Source organism: Cannabis sativa, chromosome 6 (assembly GCF_029168945.1).
Source record: "Cannabis sativa cultivar Pink pepper isolate KNU-18-1 chromosome 6, ASM2916894v1, whole genome shotgun sequence".
NCBI lineage: Eukaryota > Viridiplantae > Streptophyta > Magnoliopsida > Rosales > Cannabaceae > Cannabis > Cannabis sativa.
This window is the reverse complement of record NC_083606.1, coordinates 1,111,891-1,134,789: the sequence shown is the minus strand read 5'-3', so window position 1 is coordinate 1,134,789 and position 22,899 is coordinate 1,111,891. Positions and strand designations below refer to the sequence as shown.

Sequence of the window (22,899 nt, the reverse complement as noted above, 5' to 3'; positions counted from 1 at the left end):
TTGAAGATGGCCCCATTAACACAACTTGAAAAATAAATTGTGGTCAAAATTGCACAATATATATAAATATATATTCATATAGTTGGATTAGGTGGCCAACCTTATATCATTTGAATATCAATTAAAATTATACACACAAATATTACACATAGGTAAAATTTAATGTGTTAAAAAATTAATGATATGTGCACTCAAAAATAATATTATTAAGTAGGACCGATCCTATAAGTTAAAGTGGGTTAAATATAGCCTATATAAAAAAAATACTTTTTTATAAATATACATATTTTTTGAATTTAAAAGACTATTTATTTTTATAATAAAGGCCCAAAAAATTTATTTTTCCTATAACTTAAATCAACTCAGAACCGATCCTGTGATCGAGATATGCTTAAGTCATACTTAATCTAATAATTAAAAGTAATATAATATCATTTAAAAATATAAATGTGTAGTATTTAATACACATTATGTGTGTAATTTAAGTGTGTATCTAAGATTACTTCTAAAAAATATTAAAATATTTTGTGTATAAAATTTGTTTTAAGACACTGTACCCGCCAGAATTCAAATCAGTTAATATAACACAATATGGTAAAGAATGAAAGAATCAAAAGAATTAACTAACTTTGTTCTTACTCCAATCAAAACCAAGGTGAAAACAAATTAGTGTCTTTGGCCATTTGTCTTCACAATAAGAATAATATTATATATATATATAGGTTTTGCTATTTTGGTAATTTTGTATTATAGATTAGATTAGAGAAAGAGATTTGCAGTTGAAGAAGGCAGTTGGGGTTTCAGCTTTGCTTCCTTAATAAACAAAAGAGCTATAGAGAAGTTAGGCCAACCGTTGTTGGCTTCCCTCCAAACTCTCTTCTGAAAAATTCACTTGAGATTAAAGCAAAAGCCTTTTCTTTCTTGGTCACCATCTCAAACCCAACCCAACTCTCTCTACCTTTCTTGACACACTCTTCATACCTATTTTTCTTTCTCATATAAACTCTTCTCTTAGTACCCTTATTCTCTCATACCCAGATCAGATTTTGAGATTTCAAGCTCTGAAAAGTGTTGTTTTCAGCTTCAAGTTTGAGAATCTTTCAACCCTTTGGTCTGAGGAGTTTAAAGTTCAAAACTTTGGAGTTTCTAAATGGTAAAGATTCATTCTTTGCTTTCTATTTCAATTCTCATAATTTTCAGCCTTGTATAGTCAAACACAGAGAAAAACCAGAGTTGCAGATATAAAGTTTGAACCTTTGGATTAAAGTTTGAGTTTTTGGAGAGAATCAAATGGAAATTTCCATACCCTTTTAAAGCTTGTCCTATAGAAAACAGAGTTGAGATTGATTATTAGTCATACTAGTTTCAAAATCAAGTAATGAATACCAGATACTTCACTCCATCATCAGACACCTCCTTGTGTAGTTCTGGCAATACAACACTTCCATTTTCATCCATGTCCGCCATAGGAGAACGAATGGCGGTGACAACAACATCATCAGCATCATCAGCATCATCAGCAGCAGCTACCCGAAATAGGGCTAATCGAGCACCGCCTTCATTGTTGATAAGAATGGCTATGAGAGTATCAAGAGCAAGGTGGTTTAGTTTCTTGAGAAGAGTATTTCATTACCAAAATGGAGCAAGATCAGATCTTGAGTCTAGTCCATTCAATTCAAGCACTTGGATGATGCTTGAGTTTATAGCTTTGGTTGTTCAGATAGGCCTAACAACAATTACTCTTGCTACTTCAAAGAGAGAAAAACCAGTTTGGCCTATGAGGATGTGGGTTGTTGGCTATGATATTGGATGTTTTCTTAATCTTCTTCTTCTCTATGGCCGGTACCGGTATCTTCATCTCACTCAAGGAGATCTTTTTAGCCTTCCTGATGTTGAACAACAAAGAGGGATTGAAGAATCAAGGTAAACAAAAATTTACTTGTTTTCTTGCATTTGATCCTCATTGTTTTGTTTTTAGTATTAATGACATGTTTACTTAAAAAGAACGAGAATTATCTGTGCGGTAAAATAGGATCGGCCTTGAACTTTAGTGGTTTATTGGATCTCTGATGGGCCCTAGACGCAAGTCTAATTCACCTATGCTGAGAGGGCCTATTAAAGAAAGTCTTTACTCGTAAAAAAAAATGTTAATTTATATTTTTTATTAATAAGAATAATTTTGTCAAACTAAAACATTTCGGTTATGTTTTAGTCTTCCTCCTAACTACCTCAGGAAAATCTTTACTAGTAAAAAAAACTTATTTATAATTTTTTTTATTAAAGAGAATAATTTAATCAAATTAAAGCATTTCGATTATGTTTTAGAACTATTATAAAATAAGTCAAATTAAGTAAACAACATGAAGTGAAACAAAGAAAACACTATCCAAATGGCTACCTTTTCTTTCTAGTTTTGAGCTTGTTATATGCAACTTATTGCAGGACAACACATTTGATGAACAAGTGCAGGACATCACTCGAGCTATTCTTCGCGATATGGTTTGTAATGGGCAATGTTTGGGTGTTCGATTCTCGATTCAGTTCATTCCGTCGAGCTCCAAAACTACATGTCCTATGCATCACTCTTCTAGCTTGGAATGCCATAAGCTACTCATTCCCCTTCCTATTGTTCCTCCTCTTATGTTGTTGTGTACCATTGATAAGCACTCTCCTCGGATACAACATGAACATGGGCTCCATCGACAAAGGAGCTTCCGAAGACCAAATTTCGCAACTACCCAATTGGAAATACAAAGCTTTAGACAACAAATCAGAGCCAGAATTAGACAACAACAATAATTCTGACTCCATTAATGATGACCCAGTAAGTGTTTTGTTCCAAATGTTGATTTATTTTTCTTTGAGAACTTTTATCAAACAGTTGGAACTCATTATTGTTCTTTTGTGTATTATCTTAATAGGAATGTTGTATTTGCTTAGCTAAATATAAAGACAAGGAAGAAGTGAGGCAATTACCATGCTCTCACATGTTTCATCTCAAATGTGTTGATCAATGGCTCAAAATCATATCTTGTTGCCCTCTTTGTAAACAAGAATTACAAAGATAGCAATGCTCGGATAATTCAAATGGTCAGACATGTGATTTGTTCGAACTTTCTTAAGTACTTTCACAACAATTGTTATAGTTTTTTAGTCCTCGAAATATTGTAGAATTAGGCGGGAAAAAAATATGAAAAAATAATGAATTTTTAATTTTTTTTTTGAAATTTTTATTTGGGTGTGATTTAGATTGTATTATTCTTAATTTGGTTACTTGAGTGAGTTAATTGCTTGTACAAAGAATCAGGTCACCAGTAACCAAAACTATACTCTTCTTTTGAGTATAAATATAGCAATATTAGCAAAAGAGAGAGAGAAAAAATAAATATTCATATAAATATATTCCTTTATTACAATACAATTTTTTTTTTTTTGAGTGTCATGTAATGTATTTTCCATTGTAAGTAATGAATGAATCAATTATTGTTGTACTTATATTTATACACAAGCCAAAAAAAAAAAAAAAAATCCTTTATACCCTTTGTGTTGTTGTATTTTCTCATTACATTTCAATTAAATTTGTTGTTTTTTTTTTATCATATTCAATTTTATTTTTTCTTCAAAAGTGCATATTCTAATTTGGTTATAATGTGAGTTCATTGCTAAATTGTATTTTAGTATTACTTTTGGTGAAATGCCAACAAATATATAATAATACCAAATAATAAATAAGCTATTACAGCTAAATGTAATGTTTAACTTATTTTCTTACAATAATATATAATTGGTTTTTTTAATAAGGAACAAAGTATACCCTATAATTAATATCTATATATAAATGTATATTTTGCTTTTTTTTTTTTATATTGTTTTTATTCTTATGTTTATTTTAGTCATTTCTTAACTTTTGTTTTTATGGAATGCTTTTCCAATTTATGATATTAAATTTTTTAACTAAGTGAATTCTTTTTATGGATGATTATCTAATTCTTTTTGTCTTAAACCTTGATTAGACTTCTAGCTATCTTTTTGTAAATGATGAAAATATCTTTATAATATTTGATATAATTGTATCTTAATGTTTTTAAATAATAATAATAATTTAAAACCATTACCAACCATGGTAAATAGTTAAATATAAATAGTTTCTTTCTAAAAAATAGTCATCTCATTGACCCTGAATTTTGCTCAAAGAATTTCATTTCCTTTCCTTGGATTCAAATAAAAAATGATGTATACATAATAAATTTAAAGTAATTTTATATATTAAGTAAGGTGATAAAATAGTAAAACTATTTTATTTTCTCTAATAGGCTCTTTAACAAAAACAAATTAACAAACTCGTCTTTGCAAATATGGGCTTGAAATGAATTGGGCTCATTTGTTGGGCTTAAGTTGGAATGCTTAGTAATATAAAAGGGAAACTTACAAAAATACTAAAATTTGGGTTAATTTTTATAAAAATACCGTCACAACGGAAATCTTTTAAAAAAATATTGTGTTTATATAAAACACAGTGGAACACAAAACAGAACAGCTAAAAACAACAGTGGAACAACTAAAAAATAACCGTAAAACAACAGTGAAAACTTAACACTATACACAGTATTTTTAAAAAAAAATTTCGCCCCACTGTTTAAAAATAAAAAAATTGAAAATTTCAGTATGTAGTGTAATTATCCCCAATAAAGAAATGATCATCTCATATAAATAATATTAAACACCATCGATACAGGCCCGATCTTAAGTATAGGCAGGTTAGGTTTATGCTTAGGGTCAATTTAGCCCAAGAGCTAAAAAAAATATCATCTTTTAAAAATGCATATTTTTTTTTATTAATTTTAAAAAATATTATATTTTTTTTTTCTAAATAAGAATTTCAAAATAATTTTTTTTCTTATAACCCACTAAAATTAAGCGACTTTCACTGACACCTAATAATAATTTCATTTACCATTTCATAAATGTTATGCTTCCTCCTACCAAAAACCAACCAAAAAAGCTTCTCTCAAGATAAGTTAGTATGGGATATTATTAATGTCAACACAACAACCCTACATATCCCTTTGATATGGTCCCAATTTAAAAGTACCAATCAATGGTACATTTGCCTTTAAAATCAGACAAAAATCAAGATGAAGATGAAGATCAAGATCAATCAATGAAACATTAAAGGATTAAGTTTAAGAAAATCATGGCTAAGCTAGGTGGGGACCACCTCAATTCATTCAATACTCTATTTTAAATTTTCTATTTTTCACTTTGGAAAATTCCATTTGAGTATTATTATTATTATTTTTTTGTCATAAACAATTCAATTTGAATCTTAGTCAATGGCATTGTTAAGTGTAAGAAGAAATTATATTTAATTTGGTAAATAAACCTTTGAGACCGGCATATTGTATGAGCCAATCAAATCTTTGCTTTTTGCCACGTGTCATTTATATATTTATTTTAAGTAATACTTGGAGGTGTATACTATTGACTATGTGTAGTGTGGAAAAAAAAATTATTTATTTTGATCAAAAAAAGAAAATTATTTAATTTTTGGGTGTAAATTTTGGAGTGTTGACTTGGGAAAATTGATTGGCAGCCTATTAAATTTGACAAAATTTTGATTGGTTTATATAATGTGTTAACTTGCCAAACATGAAACAACAAAGGGTGGTATATTACCTTTTTACCCTTACTCCTTTGATTTTTCATTCATTTATTATTATTCTAAACTTTGTAATTTGCCCTTGAAGCTTACACTTTTTTCATATTAATTCAAGAAAAATATCAAATGTTTAAAATAAAATAAATAAGTTTTTTAATTATGTTGTTTTAGTACAATTATAATTATGTTCTTACATTACATAAATGTTTATTATGATGTGACAACTCACATATGAAACTCATTTAATTTTATTATTAGTCTTCCATGCTCTTTAAAAATAATATTAATAATAATAATTACATTAACATTAACATGAGCTTTTTTTTTTCAAGTTTCCTTTATTTTTTACCAATCTTTTACTAATATTAATTGCAGCAATATTATGATCATGTATAGTGATTTACATTTTTCCAACAGAGAAATAAACTCTAAATTCTAATTCTTGATCCCCAATGTATTTATTTATTTTCAAGCAAATTCAATTTACACAAATAATAATTCTCAAATTATTTTATTAAATAATTAGATAGTTATAAAAACTATCACTTTATTGTGTTTGTATTAATTTTTGAAAAAGAAAAAATGTTTTGGTGCATATAGGTCAATACACATATCATTACTATAAAATAAATATAATTAGCTGTAAAAACTTGTTGTATTATTAAACAAATATATATTATGTGTATTTTTTTTAAGAAAGAAAAACAATGTTATTGTAGAATTTTACCTTATGAATTTTTTTTTACAAAAATTCACCATAACTATAAAAATTATTATAAATAACCTTCTTTCAGTTAGATTCTCCTCATTTGTTTAAATAGTTTAGTGATGTAGTTCTAATGTAACGCTAATATGGCGTAATGCAAGAACTTATACAGGATGAAAGCTATGAAGGGAGTATGAAGGTCCAATGTCCTCTCAATTTTTTTTTTTCTTTATGCTTTGACCTCTTCACATATACTTTTTTACCTTCGTCTTTGTTTATAAAAAAAGTAAATACATAAATAGCAGTATAATGATAAATTATAAAAATATGTATATATATTCTTAGAGTTAATATTTATATGCCTATTACTTATAATTTCAATTTCAAATAACTTGGTAAATTTACTCTTATACTGCAATTAATTATACGTGTCACTCATGTCACCTATTTATTTTAAAAAGAATTACTATATTTGGAGTGTTGCGTTATTAGGTTTAGGGTGTGAAATACCATCTCAAAAAATGCATTCCAAGTAGCGGCTAGCGGTTTTTAATATATTATTAAATTAACATATACGTAACCGATATTAAATTATACTAATTACATTATGCCATTTTATAATATTATTTTTGCATTTTTTCTTAGCAATTATTGATATTATAGGGTTAATACCATTTTGGATCTTGTATTTGTAAAAATTATTAAATAGACTTTATTTCGTTAAATGATAAATTAGACCTTATATTTTCTAAAATAGTACAATAAACTCAATTTTCGATATATATATATTTCAATATAACTAATTTGAAGACAATTTATAGTATAAAAAGATACAAAAAATGTTCTCAATTTTATCATAACACATTCAGTTCAAGGTGCTATTTTGTATTATTTTAGAAAATATAATATTAAATTTATCATTTAATAAAATAGAGTACAACTTTTACAAAATATTTATGTATATTTATATAATTTGTTTGAAATGGCAAATTTGTAATAAAATGATAAATGAAGTTCTAATATTGAAGATTTTAAACATTATTTAATTGGTCAATACAAGTGGCCTCCAAACTCCAGTGGTCTATGAACAGAGTACTCCCTCTCTCTCTCTCTCTTCTCTCTCTCTCTCTTCATATATATATATATATACACATTGTATATATAGATTTTCAGTATCACAGGGCAAACAAGTACAAACCCATTCTAGTCCTACCTTTGTTGTGTTTGTGTTTGTTCTTCTTCTTCATCAACCAAAAAAATAAAAATGAGTGATTTAAAGTCCAAATTCATGGAGGTTTACTCCAAATTGAAATCTGAGCTTCTCAATGACCCTGCTTTCGAGTTTACCGATGATTCTCGCCAATGGGTCTCACAGGTATTCTTCCAATTTCTCTAACTCTCTCCATTGTTTTTCATTTTATGGAATTTGGGTTTTTTTTTTTTTGTTAAGTCTTTACCAGATTCGTTTTTAGTCCTTTTTAATTCATGATTTTGTTTATGTCTATTTAAAGATCTGAACTTTTAGCTTAATGATTTAGTGGGTTGTACTTAGTTTCTTTAAATTAGTTTGATTTTGCTAAGATTGAGTGTCATTATAATAAGATTATGCTCAGATTTTATCTGATCTTGTTAATTCAAGAATCTGATTTTTTAAGTGTTGTTTTGACTTTTGCAGATGTTGGATTACAATGTCCCAGGAGGTTTGTTTTGAGAATGATTACAATGTTTTACCTTGTTTAAACAAATTTCTTATTGATTTTGATTTTCTTTGTTCTTGTTTGGTAGGTAAACTTAATAGAGGGTTGTCAGTTATTGATAGTTACCAAATTCTTAAAGGAGGAAAGGAACTAACTGAAGAAGAAATTTTCTTAACTTCTGCTCTTGGTTGGTGTATTGAATGGGTATGCAACTCATTTTTGGGAGGTAAATTTTTTCAATTCATCAATTGGGATTTAAACTCCTTTTTAACACTTTGTTGTTACATTCAATTCTATGTTAGCTTCAAGCATATTTTCTTGTTCTTGATGATATCATGGATAACTCGGTTACACGTCGCGGTCAACCTTGCTGGTTTAGAGTACCAAAGGTGTGACCTTTTTTGTGGTTTTTCTTATCTTGTTTTTGTTTTCTATGTAGTCAATGATTCTTAACATGTTTTAAGTGTTTATGTTAGGTTGGTTTGATTGCTGCAAATGATGGCATTTTACTTCGAAACCATATTCCAAGAATTCTCAAGAAACATTTCAAGGGGAAGAGTTACTATGTTGATCTTCTTGATTTGTTTAATGAGGTGTGATTTCCTTGATTGATTGTAGTTTAGAGCAAAATGGTTTAATTTTCGTGTAATTTGTGTAACGGTTTGCTTTTTCGATAGGTTGAATTCCAAACAGCCTCAGGACAAATGATTGATTTGATCACCACAATTGAAGGAGAGAAAGATCTTTCAAAATACTCAATTCCACTGTAAGTGAAATATTTTGATCTGAAATTACTATTCAATCGAAATTTCGAGTTGGCTAAAATGCTGTGTTGTGTTGTGTTGCAGTCACCATAGAATTGTTCAGTACAAGACTGCTTACTACTCATTCTACCTTCCGGTATGAAAAAAACCATTGCCTAGATTGTTTCTAATCGAGTTTTTGATAGTTCTGCTTTGTTTTGATGTCCCATTATTTTGAACACTATTTATGAACAGGTTGCTTGTGCATTGGTTATGGCTGGTGAAAATCTTGATAACCATGTTGATGTCAAGAACATTCTTATCGAAATGGGAACCTATTTTCAAGTACAGGTGAGTTGATGGCCTCATTTGTTACTGAACTTTTATTATTGACTAAGAAAACTAACGACATTATATTGTAGGATGACTATTTGGATTGTTTTGGCCACCCAGATGTAATTGGCAAGGTATGTTAAAAGCTAAATTCTTTTGCCAAGTTTGATTCAGTTGGGAACTTTTCGGTTTTCATTTATGCCCTTTTCGATTATCAGATTGGTACAGATATTGAAGACTTCAAATGCTCTTGGTTGGTTGTGAAAGCACTTGAAATAGCTACCGATGAACAAAAGAAGCTATTATTTGTAAGCCAAATCGTTTCATATGAAAATGTGTCTCAATAGAATGTATGTTACTTCTGTTTACATGTTTGTATTCTGTGTTTTCCAGGAGCATTATGGCAAAGCAGATGAAGCATCTGTTAAAAAAGTGAAAGAGTTATATAAAGCTCTTGATCTTGAGGTGTTCATTCATTCATTCTCTTTTTCTATCCATGTTTTGTTCGAGTTTGTGGAGTAACCCTTTACTAAATTCGATTTTTCGGTTTTGTTTGCAGGGTGTGTTTGCAGATTATGAGAGCACAAGTTACCAAAAGCTTAATAAATCGATTGAAGCTCACCCGAAAAAAGAAGTTCAAGCTGTGCTCAAATCTTTCTTGGCTAAAATCTACAAAAGGCAGAAGTAAAGAGATAACAAAATTGTACTTTGTGTGAACATTAGAGCATTTCTTTCACTCTTTTTAATAAAAGGGTAACTTTTAGTAATTGTTTTTGGTTACTAGTCATAAGAATTCTTAGTAGTTCATTTTCAATGTTTCTTACTTACCCTACTAAGTGTGGTGGATATTTTAATGTAATATCATGTGTTTTCTTTGGATGAAAATTAAATAATTTCTAATGAGAAATTTGTTCTATTATTCCTTTTCTCTCTTTTTGTTTTTGTTTTCATATTTACCCAAGTTCACAAAAGATTTGTTTTTTTTTTTTTACCATTTTTCTTGTCCCCTAATCAACCACAAATGAATCTCTTTAATTCCATATTTAAAATTGGTATTAATGATTAGTAAATAAACTTGTTAACAAATTTCAAGTTACTCACTTTATTATTAACATAATTAAAGACTACATTAATATGAAATTATAAAACTCATGAAGGAATATTAATATAGAAAATTAAAGAAATGTGGGAGCAAAAATAGGCTGAGTTTTTCAAGTCAAAAAAATGAGAATTAATGGCCACAAATTGTTGATTAATAGTAACCACAACATCTGAAACTGTTTAACAAAAAATGGTTAAAATTGGTTGGTATATTTCTTTTGGATCTATTCCTTAATATTAGGAAAAACTAAATAAACTTAATTTTTTTTCTCTCTTAACCTTTTATTATTCCAAAACACACATAATTTGAACTACCAATAGATTTTGCCTCACCATTATCTCATCATCATCATCATCTCTATTGTTTTAACTCTTTAAAGCTTCATAATACCCTATTTAGTCAATTAATTAAGGTACAATTTCTCTTCTTTGAATTTTTGTTTTCATTTATTTTAAATTGATTGATATATAATACCATTATAATATCTTATGTTATGCTCTTTATCAAATGTGTCAATAAAGATTAAGAAACGATTTCTTAAAAATCGAAAAATTAGGGTCAGAATAAGATAGAAATCTCGACGATAATTTTTTTTAGTCTTATGAATGCTTGTAAGCTTTATTAGAATTAGGGTAAGAATAAAGTAAAATTTTCGATGATATCTATAAACCTAATTAAAGTTAAGAATATGTAGATATTTCGAGCCTAATCTATATTTTCATTTCTCGAGTTTAATGGATGCTTATAAGTATTACATGAAAAGGTATAGAGATTAATTAGTAAATTGTTAGTATTACTTAGTTAGTATAAATATATAAAATCATTTCAGATAATGAATAAAAATTAGAAATATTCCTATAAGAATTTAGTACTGACTCGAAGATTTCGTTCAAATATTTATTATATTGTCGTTTTTCTTTTGAAAATGCTTCATATAGTGTTTATATTTTTGTAAATTTGATATTTGAATGTGAAAAACTTATATCTTGAGGATTTATATAGTCTTTTTTTTTTATAATAAAATGTGACATATTTTTGTTTTATTTTGTGAAGTAGTTTGATATGGATACAAAAATGGAGCAAAGAACAACATCATCACCAAATAACAAGGAAATGAGTATAAATAAATACAAATTAAACTTACCAGAAATCAATTTAGAAGATTTCAAAAAACATACTCACATACTTGTGGTGTCACCAAGAGCAAGAACTCCTTCAGTCACTAAATCCTCTAGTACAAGGTCAAATTGCCTCTGCTCCCCCACCACACATGTCGGCTCATTCCGTTGTCGTCACCACCGCTCTTTAGGTATGCTGCGCGGTGGCTCGGTTGGCTCTAACCTCGCCGATTTGGGTCGTAAATCGAGCTCTATAGATGACTAGAAGAAGAAAAAGAAGAAGAGAGTTTCCATGCATGATATAATGCATGTGGAGAAAAATAACTATGTTTTGATTAAATTTAAATTAATATATATTTTTATATATATTATTATTGATTATTATGTATGTATGAATGTTAAGTATTAGGGGGTGAAGAACAATTATATGGTTCTTCTTATAGTGATTATTATTCTCATAAATTCATAATTATTTCTTGGTCTTAATTAATTAATGATTGTGATTATAGAGTATTCATCACAAGTTAATCTTGAAAGAATATTATTTATCATTTTATGGTTTATTCTATTAATAATTTTCTATATATTAATAATTTCCTCAATGTTAATTAATAGTGAGAAGAAAAAAAAAGGAAAAAAGTATGAAGTAATTCGAATTATATGAATCTAATATTAATCAAAATAGTCAAAACCGCCACACTTTTAAGAATTGAACATTTATGTATTGTTCTATGGATTTTCTAATTAGTCTATTGTAATTATTTGGAAAAATCAAATTATTAGTCTGCATTAGTATATATAATATAACTTTCTTCTTTTTCAACAAATTAGTATAATATATTTTTTGTTTTGTTATATATATATTTATAATTATATATACCTTATTTAAGATTTTTTATAAAAATTTTAGATATTAAAAATAATTTATAATAAAAAATTCAATATTTAACCGGTCTATTTCACACACGTATATAATAAAAAAAGTCACACATATACAATAATTTTTTTAAATTTTATTTTCGGCGTTTTAAATTTTTTAAAATTTTACTCTTAAATAATTACAACATATATAATCATAAAAAAATTGAGATTAATTTTTTTTTAGATATGGAAAAAAATAGATATTTTTTAAAAAATTATATTATTTGTTATAGAAATATCAATATTCAACCTCAAATTAATTAGACCAAGCACAATTTTTCATTATTTTTACAAACCCAAACACAAATTTTTTAACTAATATATATAATTATTAAAAATTATCGTTGATTTTTTTTTTTTCCTAATTAATATTAAGGAAAAAAGTGACCCAAACACTAAAATTTATAGCTAATAATATGAATAAAATTATTAAAAATTAATTAGAATAAAAAAATTATTTAAAAGGAGATTACGCCGTTGCCGGGGATCGAACCCGGGTCACCCGCGTGACAGGCGGGAATACTTACCACTATACTACAACGACCTTGTTGATACTAACTTATAGATTAACATCTTAATCACTTATTAATAAACCAGTTTAGTATACTCGGACTGAGAAAGCCCATTAAAGATATGGGCCGGCCTGGCCTACAAGCCCAATCAAATAATCATAAGAAAAGGATGGCATAAAACGGCATCGTATTTTGTGTCTCTGGGTTGTGAAAACGATCACCGTCTTCTTCTCTTACCATTGCCATCCTCACCAGAAGGGAAGAAAGTCTCTTCGCTCGTTAGCGTTTGGGCTTAGCTCTCTGCGTTTTCAGTTCTCTCAGAAAAAAAAGCATTAGCTAAGGTAAGAAGAAGAATGATACCCTGTTCTTTTTTTTTTCTAAATTAAATTAATGGTTTGAAATTTTTGTTTGGTTTCCGAGAAAACGAGAGAGAAAATATTACAAAGTTGCGATTTTTGGAACGTTTTTTGATTAATTTTGGTTCTATCAGGAAAACCCATCTTCGAATTTTGATTTAATTTAGGCTTTTCACTACATTTATCTTCATCTCTATCTTTTTTTATGAAAAAAAAAATGAAGCTTTGTTATTTCTGTTTATAGTTGGGATTATTTTGTTTCTTTTCTTTCTGGTATATCATATTTTCCTTCACTCTTTGGAGATTTTATTTTTTGGAGTTGTTTTGTGTTTAAATGTTCCAGCTTTATGTGATTATGATATTATATGTAATCATTAGAATTGGGTGGCTCTTCTATGCTTATTAATTGTTCAATTAAATTCCAAATTAATAAATTCTAGTCAATGGTGATGAGATTGAGGAGTTCTTAGGTCTTTGAGTTAGAACTTATCTCTTTATGTTTATAGGCTTCTAAGTTAAACTTCTCCTATGCATAATTAGAAAATATGGCTAATTTCATTATTTGTATAGTAATTTATAGAATCATATAATTATGTATGTATCTGTTGTTATTATGTTCTTGGTGTATTGGAAAAATGCAAAATTGAAAAGAAGAGATTGTTCTGGTATTCTTAGCACTATCTTCTTCCAAATAACTCATTTAAGCTTTTGAATGTCTGATAATGGCTCTGTAATCTTTCTTATTTTGATGCTTTTGGATATGGTTTACAATGCTGTGATTATTCATTTTGAACTGGGATTCTCCATTAACAACTTTATGTTATTGTTCAATTTTCTCTATATACAAATATATTGTCATTTTCATAACACAAGCATTATATTTTTTCAGACCAATTTCGATCAGCATCGTTAAAATGTCGATGCTTACTACAGCTGCAAGCTCTGTTATCAGTGTTCCTCTATCACCACCACCAGGTCTGTGAACTTTTCTGCTAGCTTGTTTATATCACCTGATGAAATACCTCTAGAAGAAAAGAAAAACATAATAATATTATTTTTGAATAAAAAAACTACAGGATATGCGAATCTCTTAATGTCAATCTTTTAATTTTAGGCTTAAAACTGCGCCGTTTTCAGTAAATTTTACGTTTGATTACTATCATTGTACTGAGTTGTTTGTGTTTTGACCATGGTGAGAACAGTGGGATGTGGGGGACGAAGTAAGCTTATGGAATCTGGTTTAGGAAGAGCCTGCTTTCGGTTTCAACCATTGCCAACAAAATGTTTACAAGCTAAGAGTCTTCAGTTAGGACCAGCTCAGCCTGGAACAAGTAAATCAGCCAAGCTTTCTACTCGAAGGCAGTCTAGTTCGGTCATATGCTCTGCTGCTTCTGTAAGCTTTTGCATTTCATATCTCTTTTACGTGTTCAATCATCAGTCTCGTGAATTACATGACTGTCTCAACGATAACTGCTTATCTTTTTACAGAGTGCTCGGTGTGCTTCAGAGCAAACTCAGACGGTTACTAGGCAAGCTCCAACAATGACTCACATGCCAAGTAATAACCCTTTCCTCATTTCCTGCATTTAGCTTTTACCATTTGGTAGAAAAATTACAATGATTAATTGGTTGGGGATACACTTCATGCATCTGTTTTCCTTAAAATTCTGAGATTGATTCAAATTGTAATCTTAACTGCTCATTGCAATGTTCAGCAAAGGAGAAGCTACCGGATCTCGATGATGGTGGGACTGGACTTCCACCACGTGATGATGGTGATGGTGGAGGTGGGGGTGGCGGCGGTGGAGGCAACTGGTCTGGTGGATTCTTCTTCTTCGGTTTTCTTCTTTTCCTCGGATTCTTGAAGGACAAAGAGAGTGAGGGACCATACCAAGAAGACAGGAGAAGATAAGAGAAACTATTAGTATTTTTGTGATAATTTTAGCTCAAGCTCAAGTGCTACTTCAGCATCATTGTTTCTGTACCAGTGAATAGCTTTCTGGCTTTTTATTGGTGCAATTTTTTGGGGGGTCGATCTTGTTTAGTTATTATTCTATGCATTTTCAATCATAAAGACTTGAACTCTCTTTATATATATAAAGCTTAGAATAATTACTATATTTTTAGTACCTCATTCCAACTATCAATAGTTAAATTCTATTCTGTTCAATTTTGGTCTTTTTTCTTTGGAATTATGCTTCTGTTGTACAAACCACATTTTAACTATGTAATTAAACAATATGGACTTCTTTTGTATTTTTTTTTTTTTGAAATTAATTCATCTTTATTAAATGCCACAACAAATTTAAAGCAGCAAAATTCTCCGTTAACATATGATCAGGCGATCAACTAACAAACGAAAGTTTCTGATAACAAAATGCACAGTTCAATTCGCAGATTACTTAACAAAAAATAAAGAAATATTACGAAGTAAACGTAGTCACTCCTTGCAATCTTTAATAATCAACCCAAACAGAGAGCCCACTGACAAAGGGCTTCGAATAGACTCCACCACCAAGCCATCAGTTTTTACCGTGGCTGAGGAATATTTGCCCGATTTCAGCCAACTCAACCTCTTAAATAGTCACGACTTCAGCTTACACCGGTTCCACCCCTCGCCACTTTATACTAAGCTTGAGCCACCACCATCTTCCCAGCCATGTCCCGAACAATAAAGCCAAAACCAAACTTCTCTTCTTTAAATAGAGTCACATCAACATTTATCTTGATACCTGAAACTGGTTTCGTCCAAAACTTTTTTTTATCACCTACCGCTAGCAAACGCAACAAATAAATATTTCCCCTACCTTTAGCTTTAACCCATTGATCAAGACTAAAATCAGCAAACTCCACAACCTCCAACTTACCCCTTCTTCGCTAGTTCCAATTCATGTCATTCTTGGCCGACCAAATCGCCCACAACACCATTAAAACCCGACATAATCTACTCCCATCAACCCTCTTAACCACTTCTTCAAACCAAGCCAACACAAAACTAAAATTCCTTCCAACCCTCCACACCCACAATTTTCCAACAACACGCAAATTGACAAAAAAATCAAATAATAAAAATTCGTTTGGAAAGGAAAACATCTAGTCAATGCTCGCCAAGCTAAATCTTTAACTTTTGAAGGTTGCCACAAACATTTCCAAAAAACTTCTTTCGTATTTTTGAAATTTTAGGATATCAAAATAAAATTCAAATATTACTATTTCACACGTTACTACTTTAATTATTAGGCAGAAATTGAAAATTCGCCAATAATAATTACCTTGGTTTAAGTAATTTTTCTATTGAACATGATTTTCTTAAAAGAAAACTTAATATGCATTAATAACTTGAATGAAACTACAATGCTATGTTAGCAAGTAGAAACTATATATGTATATATGAAAACAAGTGAGACTTTATCATTGGTCAAAAAGATAGAATCTACTTCTCAATGTTGGTGAATATTTAGTTTAAATGATCTTCCTATGAACTTCCCCTTGACATAAAATTAAACATGTACACGAACCAAGGGTTGGAAAAGAAAAAATGGTAAGACAAATCAAAATTTTAAGCTATAGTAAATTCAACTATGGCTTATTTCGTTGGTTTGATCCATGTAGTTTCTGAAGTCACAAGGTTTCCATAATAAATTTGTTTCGACGATTCGTCCCAGTACGCCTGCAATCAATAACAAGACACCGAAAGCATATGCATCAGTATGAGGTAACAAGTCACCGAAATGTTAACATTAAGCAAGAAAAGTGAGAAAAAACTACCTGCCACCCAGATGGAAGATCATCATCCCTCGAGAGTTCACTTACTACAGGCTTCTTTATTTCATCATTCCTCGACTCTGGTGTTTTTCTTGTAGGTTCTTCTTTGGCAACTACTTTGGTGGGGTTTTCATCGTTACTTGACTCGGGGGTTTTTCGTGCAGCTTCTTTGGCTTGTTGAGCTCTTCTTCGCTTCACTCGTTCCCTCCTGTTCCATAACATGATACAGATATTAAAGAAAAGAAAAATATGCAATATGAGAGTAGAGTCCAAGCTCTACCACAAGGAAGGAACTAGTCTCTTACCAATCACCACCAAGAGGCTGAAAATTAGCATTATCTTTCGCCTCTCCACTGGCAATCTGTTGCGCCTTCCATTCCTGCATTTACCGAAGTATAAGAAACAAGTAACAAAGACTACACTGAATTTAATTTAAAAACAAATGATGAAGATAGACCTCGATTTCCCTTTGTCTCTTCTTTTCTAACATCTCATATGCGTTTTCTGGTTCCTCATCTTCCCGCAACTCTTCTTTTGCTGCCTTCCACTGGTTAAATAAGGCATGAGACAAAAGGAATTTATGTTAGTAAATGCAGTGAAGATGAAACCGAAAGGATATGATTAGTAGCATATAATACCTTGTCGACCAAACTGGAAACTTTCTTATTTAATCTCAACGACGGGGCATTAGCAACTGACCGCTTTTTAACACGTGGAACTGACAAAAAGAAAACCAAATGTGAGCAAGTGAGTTTTCTGGATAAATGCACACCCAAAAGATTGATATTATTATTGAAAGCAACACAAAAATAAATTTAATCTCAAACATGCTGAAAACTTTACCTTTAGCATGAACCTTAGTAGCTGTTGTGGTAGTGGAAGTAGCAGCAGTTGCAGGGACTGCTTCAACTGGTGGTACCGAATCACTCTCTTTTGCAGAAACAATGGGAGCTTCGGTGGAAGCTTTAGTGGAAGGAACCTCCAGAGATGCCATACCAATCTCACCAACAACAGCAGAGCTGTTGCTATCATCTGCAGATGGCAATGAATTGCCGTTTGCTTCAACTAAGGAATGCACAGATCCAACATGATTAGAAACGAGAGTTCCATAGCCAATCGAAGCAGGCTCCCTGGGAAGTAAAGAGGACTCTACACTACTAACCCCAGGGGCAGGAGGAACACTAGAATCGTAATCATAATAAGCAACAGCTGTGACTTGAGGAGTTTCAGAATATGTATTTGGAACAGGAACAGCATCGTAATAGACTGGTGCCACTGCCTGCCCATAAAAGTTACTGCCCGGGATTTCTGTAGCTGCTTGCCCGTAATATTCATAATTGGAGTTTGGATAAGATAAATTGTATTGTTCCGCATATGGAGTTGGTGCTGTCTCAGGATATGATGGAGGTAAAGGATATATGGGCAGAGGTGGCTCGTCTGGTGGGGGTGGAGGAATTTGCTCGTTATCTGGTGGAGGTGGGGGAATCCACTCTTCATCTGGGGGAGGTGGAACACTAAACACATCGCCTGGGACTAGAGATGTGTACCCTGCAGGCTGAATTGTCTGCTGAATTGGTTGCACAGCAGACTCCTTCACAACTGATGCATCGACAATGGCAGTATTGCCTGCAGAAGCATCATCAACCTCCATGTCAACATCCATGTCGTCATCTTCTGCAGCAAGTGACCCTTGCTTCGGATTTAATTCCTCAGGACAGGCTGCCCCATTATTTACTTGTTCACCAGTAGTAGTAGCTACATGTACGCAAGTAATGGCATTTGTAGCATCGCGGTCATTAGATGATATTGTTGATGTGTTAACCATTGTAGATACATCAGCTTCGGAGCTTTCTTCAATCTTGTCATCAAGATGTGTATGAGTACCGATATCAGCTTCAGAGCTTTCTTGAATCTTGTTATCAATTTGTGTTTGCGTACTGATATTGGAAAGTTCACCACTAATATAATCCTCGAGTTGTTTAATTCGTCTTTCAGAATGTACCCAAAATTCATGCAGAGAAGAACCAAAAGATGAAAGTGCTTTAATATCAGAAAGTCTAATCTCAACTTCCAAAATACACCTGGAGATGCAGTCAATACTTTGCATTTTGCTGTCAGACCTGAAAATGATACTTACCAATTAGAAAACACGAAAATATATAAGGAAAAAAACATTACAATATTGAAGAACAAAGGGCATTCACAGTATGAACAAAGCTTACCCTTTAACTGTCTTAAATTTCTCTATCAAAGACTCACTGCGTTCGATAAGAGAAGTAGAAAGGTCCATTCCAGAACCATGACCTTCAGTGTCCATCATACCATATACCAACTTGTCATAAACATCTTTCATAGAACTACCTTCACCTAAAGTATCATTGACAGATGAAGCATTTACGACATCATTACCACAATTTGTATCATTCTGAGCCTCATTCTTTGCTACACTCCAATCAACCAATTGTGAACCTTCAATATGTGTTCCAGCTGAAACACCATCAAATGTCGGACCTATACTCAAGCTGGGGTCATGCATACCAACAAAAGCATTTTCGGTTCTTTCATTAGTGATGGCCGATGCATGATTATTGGTCAACTCAGATGCCTGAGCCAATACTCCCGGTATTTCCCATGAGGTTTCTCCAGTTATTGTGTTCCAATAATAATACCGATTACTTTCCTCATGCAGTACCATCTGCCAACCAGAACTCACATCTCCACTTGGTTGTAAATCAGATGTTACAGGGGCAAAGATCTGTCCAGTTTCCAAATCCTTTCCTAAGGCGGTTGAGGCTGTATCACCCTTGCCTAAGGCAGTCGAGGCTGTATCATCACTTTCTTTTCTATCTGTGTCGTCGAGGTTGTGGTTAACATCAAGAGAGCTAGAGGTTTTATCAGATTCATGTTTGTTAGCATCCATATCTAAACAACCTTCTCCATTCGATCCCTTAACCTGTTTATAGTAAGAGAGAGAATGAGGTAAGTCATATTCAACTGCAACAGGAAAACTAAGCCAGTCATTCGTTAAATTCGCTATATTACCTCATTGTTATTTTCAACCAAGGAACTTTCCACAGCAGCCTCATCAAGTTTCTCATCCTCCTGATCATCATCATCACTATACTGCCCCAGTAAGAGCAATGGATTTTCCGGTTGCTGACCTGAAGACAAAACAAACACTAACAAATGAGACACTACATATACCATACACACTGTTATATTCGATTAAATTCGTGACACAGTTTCATATACTATGACAACCAAAGTTTCCTAGTATTTCTAAATTAAGAAATAAAAAATGATTTCAGCATTTACTCATCACATCATAAGCAACCTGTGACACACGAAAACAACGAGTCAGCCACGAACAAAACCAAATGAAAGCAAGAGACATACGAACCGATATAAAAAATTCCCAGCAGAATTCTCCAAAATGCTTTGATGCTGCCAAAAAGGACACAAATTCAACAGTGGCAGGGCCCGGACCTGATCTGATCTGATCTGACAGTGTATGTGATCTCAGCTCAAGACCATAGCCAAAGCCACCTAGAGTAGTATTGTAGTACAAGTCTGAAGAAAACAAAAATTCTTGTGGCAAAACAACATAACAATGTGTGTCCTTGTATTGTATTGTATTGTAGAATTCTACAAAAGTTTCCAAATTTTCATCACCAACATAAATGTTGAGAGAGCACAAATGTGATATGTCCCACTCTACAAAGTGACACGGAACCCACCTGAAGAAGATGGTGAATTGGGTAACCCAGCACCATGTTTGTTATCTATATCCTCTCCAACTCCAACTCCAACTCCATCATCATCATTATTATCATCATTATGTGCATGATTGGAGCCACCCAAATCCCCTATTCAGCCAATCAAATCGTAAATCAAAAAACTAGTTAAAAATTGAATCTTTAAGAGATTCAATTCAAATTTTCCAAAGGGGTTTCTCATTCATATACGTTTAATCATATAAAATCAATATAGGTGTGTGTATATAGATATAGAATATGTACCAGAGGGTTCCGCAAAGAGGTCGAGCTTGACTCTGCGGCCAGTGTTGGACATAGCTGCGCGACGACGCTCTTTTCTATTCCCCATGGATGGAATTGATGAATTCGTAGGTCTTCTTCTTCTTCGTTCTTAAGGTTATTGAATTCGAATTCTGAATGCCCTAAATTAGGGTTTTTCAAATCAGTTCAGTTGATTTGCTCTGTTCTATTTGGGGAAATCAAATATATATATAAATATATATATATATATAAATAGATATTATTATTTTTTAGTTTATTTATTTTTTATTTTTTTTTTAAAAAAAGTTTAGTTTAGGTTAAGAAAGATAATATAAATTTAAACCTCAATAAATTATTTAGTGTTGTTTTTTTTTTTTTTAGATAAATTATTTAGTGTTGTTGGAGTTGGAGTGTAAACAAACTTATTATTTTTTTTTATTAGCACTACCAACTCCCATTATATAATTTAATTTAGGGGAATTATAATGTATATGATATTTTTTATTATTTTTTTTATTTTTACATTTTTTTATACTATTTTTATTTTTATGAAACTGTTTTTATTTTGAAGTTCTGTAATTTTTATTTTGAAATTATATTGTTTTTATTTTTATAAAAGTTGTTTCTTATGCTGTTTTCATTTATAAAAGTATAAATTAAAATTCCGATTTAAATATAAGTATTATTTTTATAAATACTAAAATTGTTAATTTATTTGTACAAGAGTGATGCTTTATTTGTGAAAAATTATTATGTTATATATTTAGTAATTATTAATTTATTATTTAGATTTTAAGTCGAAATTAAATAAATATTATTTAATTAAAGTTATTAGTTAATTAATATTAATAATTAATGAATCAAAGTATACATGATCACAATTAAATATATTATTAAAAATAAATAAATTACTAAATATGTGCTTAATATAATGTTTACATAAATTAGTTTACGCTTTAGCTTTAATACATTGAATATATTTTATTAAATTAATATATGATTATTAAATAAAAATAGTACACTTGAATTTGAATTTTAAACTCAGTATTCTATGTGGGACATAACTTTATTCCTTATATATTTCTGTCAATTCCAAAATTAATTATCTCAATCTTTCATTAATAGATTTATAAAATTTGGTCATTGTAGAAAAACAATTCAATTTCAATCTTGAAAAAAAAAATTATAAATATGAATATCACAATTTTAAATTATTTTACAAACACAAAACAATACCTAATAAATTTTATATTTTTGTTAAAAAATTACAATAAAACATTGAGAAATGTCATACAATAAGAGAACAAAAATGACACTTTAACTTAAATGTTTTCTTAACTATATATAACCAAAAAAAAAAAAAAGAGAGAGAACTATATTATTTTCAAGAATAATTTGAGGATTTTTGTTAAATATAATAGACAATAATATAATTGAAAATATGAGGTAACAAAGATAACAAATATAAGATTCATTGTGCTTCCTAGGATAAAGTCTTATCTTCCAAAACAAGTATCTGAATGAAATAAAACAATAGTCAGTAAATACATTTGAGATATTTTTTTCTAAACTCAAGTGCAAAGAGTCTATTGAAAGGGCAAGATTTTTTGGGAACACATGACTAAAGGGAACTCGAGTTGGTATTGGAAAAAACTCCTCAAGCTCAAATAGACTATCTCTCATTCCATGATATTTGTTGCTGTTGTAAATAAAAAGTTTAATGTTAGCAATTTTTGTAACTCTATTCTTGATGTTGAGAAAGTATATTATACTCTTGAGTATGGAGGTTCTCGATTTTGAAGCATAGATTCATGCTTTGATAGATAGTAAACTCTTAGTTGTTGACCAGAGATAAACTCCAAAGGTTACAACTGTCTATTGCTTTTTCTTATTGTCCGATTTGTAATAATTTTGTTGAAATTCATGATCACTTGTTCTTTCTTTACCCTTTTTTTTGTTTCGCTAATGCGT

General features: G+C 30.5%; 4 protein-coding genes and 1 non-coding gene across 6 annotated transcripts; 3 read left to right on the top strand and 2 right to left on the bottom strand.

Annotated features, from left to right (window-relative positions):
• The first annotated feature begins 626 nt into the window (after window positions 1-626).
• Window positions 627-3,491, top strand: LOC115725612 (E3 ubiquitin-protein ligase At4g11680). Its single transcript, XM_030655196.2, has 3 exons — window positions 627-1,923; window positions 2,443-2,824; window positions 2,922-3,491. Exons 1-3 carry the CDS (start codon window positions 1,379-1,381, stop codon window positions 3,066-3,068), a joined length of 1,074 nt encoding a protein of 357 aa, XP_030511056.2. The 5' UTR covers window positions 627-1,378; the 3' UTR covers window positions 3,069-3,491.
• A 3,855-nt stretch (window positions 3,492-7,346) lies between these two features.
• On the top strand, window positions 7,347-10,057 carry LOC115725517 (farnesyl pyrophosphate synthase). The gene is made up of 12 exons (XM_030655069.2): window positions 7,347-7,740; window positions 8,041-8,065; window positions 8,151-8,266; window positions 8,365-8,451; window positions 8,539-8,655; window positions 8,740-8,828; window positions 8,911-8,962; window positions 9,061-9,156; window positions 9,228-9,272; window positions 9,357-9,446; window positions 9,532-9,603; window positions 9,698-10,057. The coding sequence occupies exons 1-12, from the start codon at window positions 7,630-7,632 to the stop codon at window positions 9,824-9,826; spliced, it is 1,029 nt and encodes a 342-aa protein (XP_030510929.2). The 5' UTR covers window positions 7,347-7,629; the 3' UTR covers window positions 9,827-10,057.
• A 2,694-nt stretch (window positions 10,058-12,751) lies between these two features.
• On the bottom strand, window positions 12,752-12,823 carry TRNAD-GUC (transfer RNA aspartic acid (anticodon GUC)). Its single transcript has one exon. It is a non-coding gene; the product is annotated as a tRNA-Asp (tRNA).
• Window positions 12,824-12,950: 127 nt separating this feature from the next.
• LOC115724442 (protein YELLOW LEAF 1, choloroplastic) lies at window positions 12,951-15,317 on the top strand. Its single transcript, XM_030653729.2, has 5 exons — window positions 12,951-13,132; window positions 14,037-14,122; window positions 14,350-14,540; window positions 14,636-14,705; window positions 14,863-15,317. The coding sequence occupies exons 2-5, from the start codon at window positions 14,062-14,064 to the stop codon at window positions 15,057-15,059; spliced, it is 519 nt and encodes a 172-aa protein (XP_030509589.1). The 5' UTR covers window positions 12,951-13,132; window positions 14,037-14,061; the 3' UTR covers window positions 15,060-15,317.
• A 1,192-nt stretch (window positions 15,318-16,509) lies between these two features.
• Window positions 16,510-21,142, bottom strand: LOC115725049 (uncharacterized). Of its 2 annotated transcripts, XM_030654461.2 has the most exons (10): window positions 20,932-21,142; window positions 20,650-20,778; window positions 19,955-20,073; window positions 19,135-19,865; window positions 17,756-19,032; window positions 17,551-17,630; window positions 17,370-17,459; window positions 17,218-17,291; window positions 16,916-17,120; window positions 16,510-16,817 (listed from the first exon to the last, which is right to left on the bottom strand). In XM_030654461.2, exons 1-10 carry the CDS (start codon window positions 21,014-21,016, stop codon window positions 16,734-16,736), a joined length of 2,874 nt encoding a protein of 957 aa, XP_030510321.2. In that variant the 5' UTR covers window positions 21,017-21,142; the 3' UTR covers window positions 16,510-16,733. The 2 variants fall into 2 exon arrangements, with proteins under 2 accessions (XP_030510321.2, XP_030510322.2); XM_030654462.2 differs by lacking the exon at window positions 20,932-21,142 and having other exon boundaries at window positions 20,313-20,769.
• Between the last annotated feature and the right edge of the window lie 1,757 nt (window positions 21,143-22,899).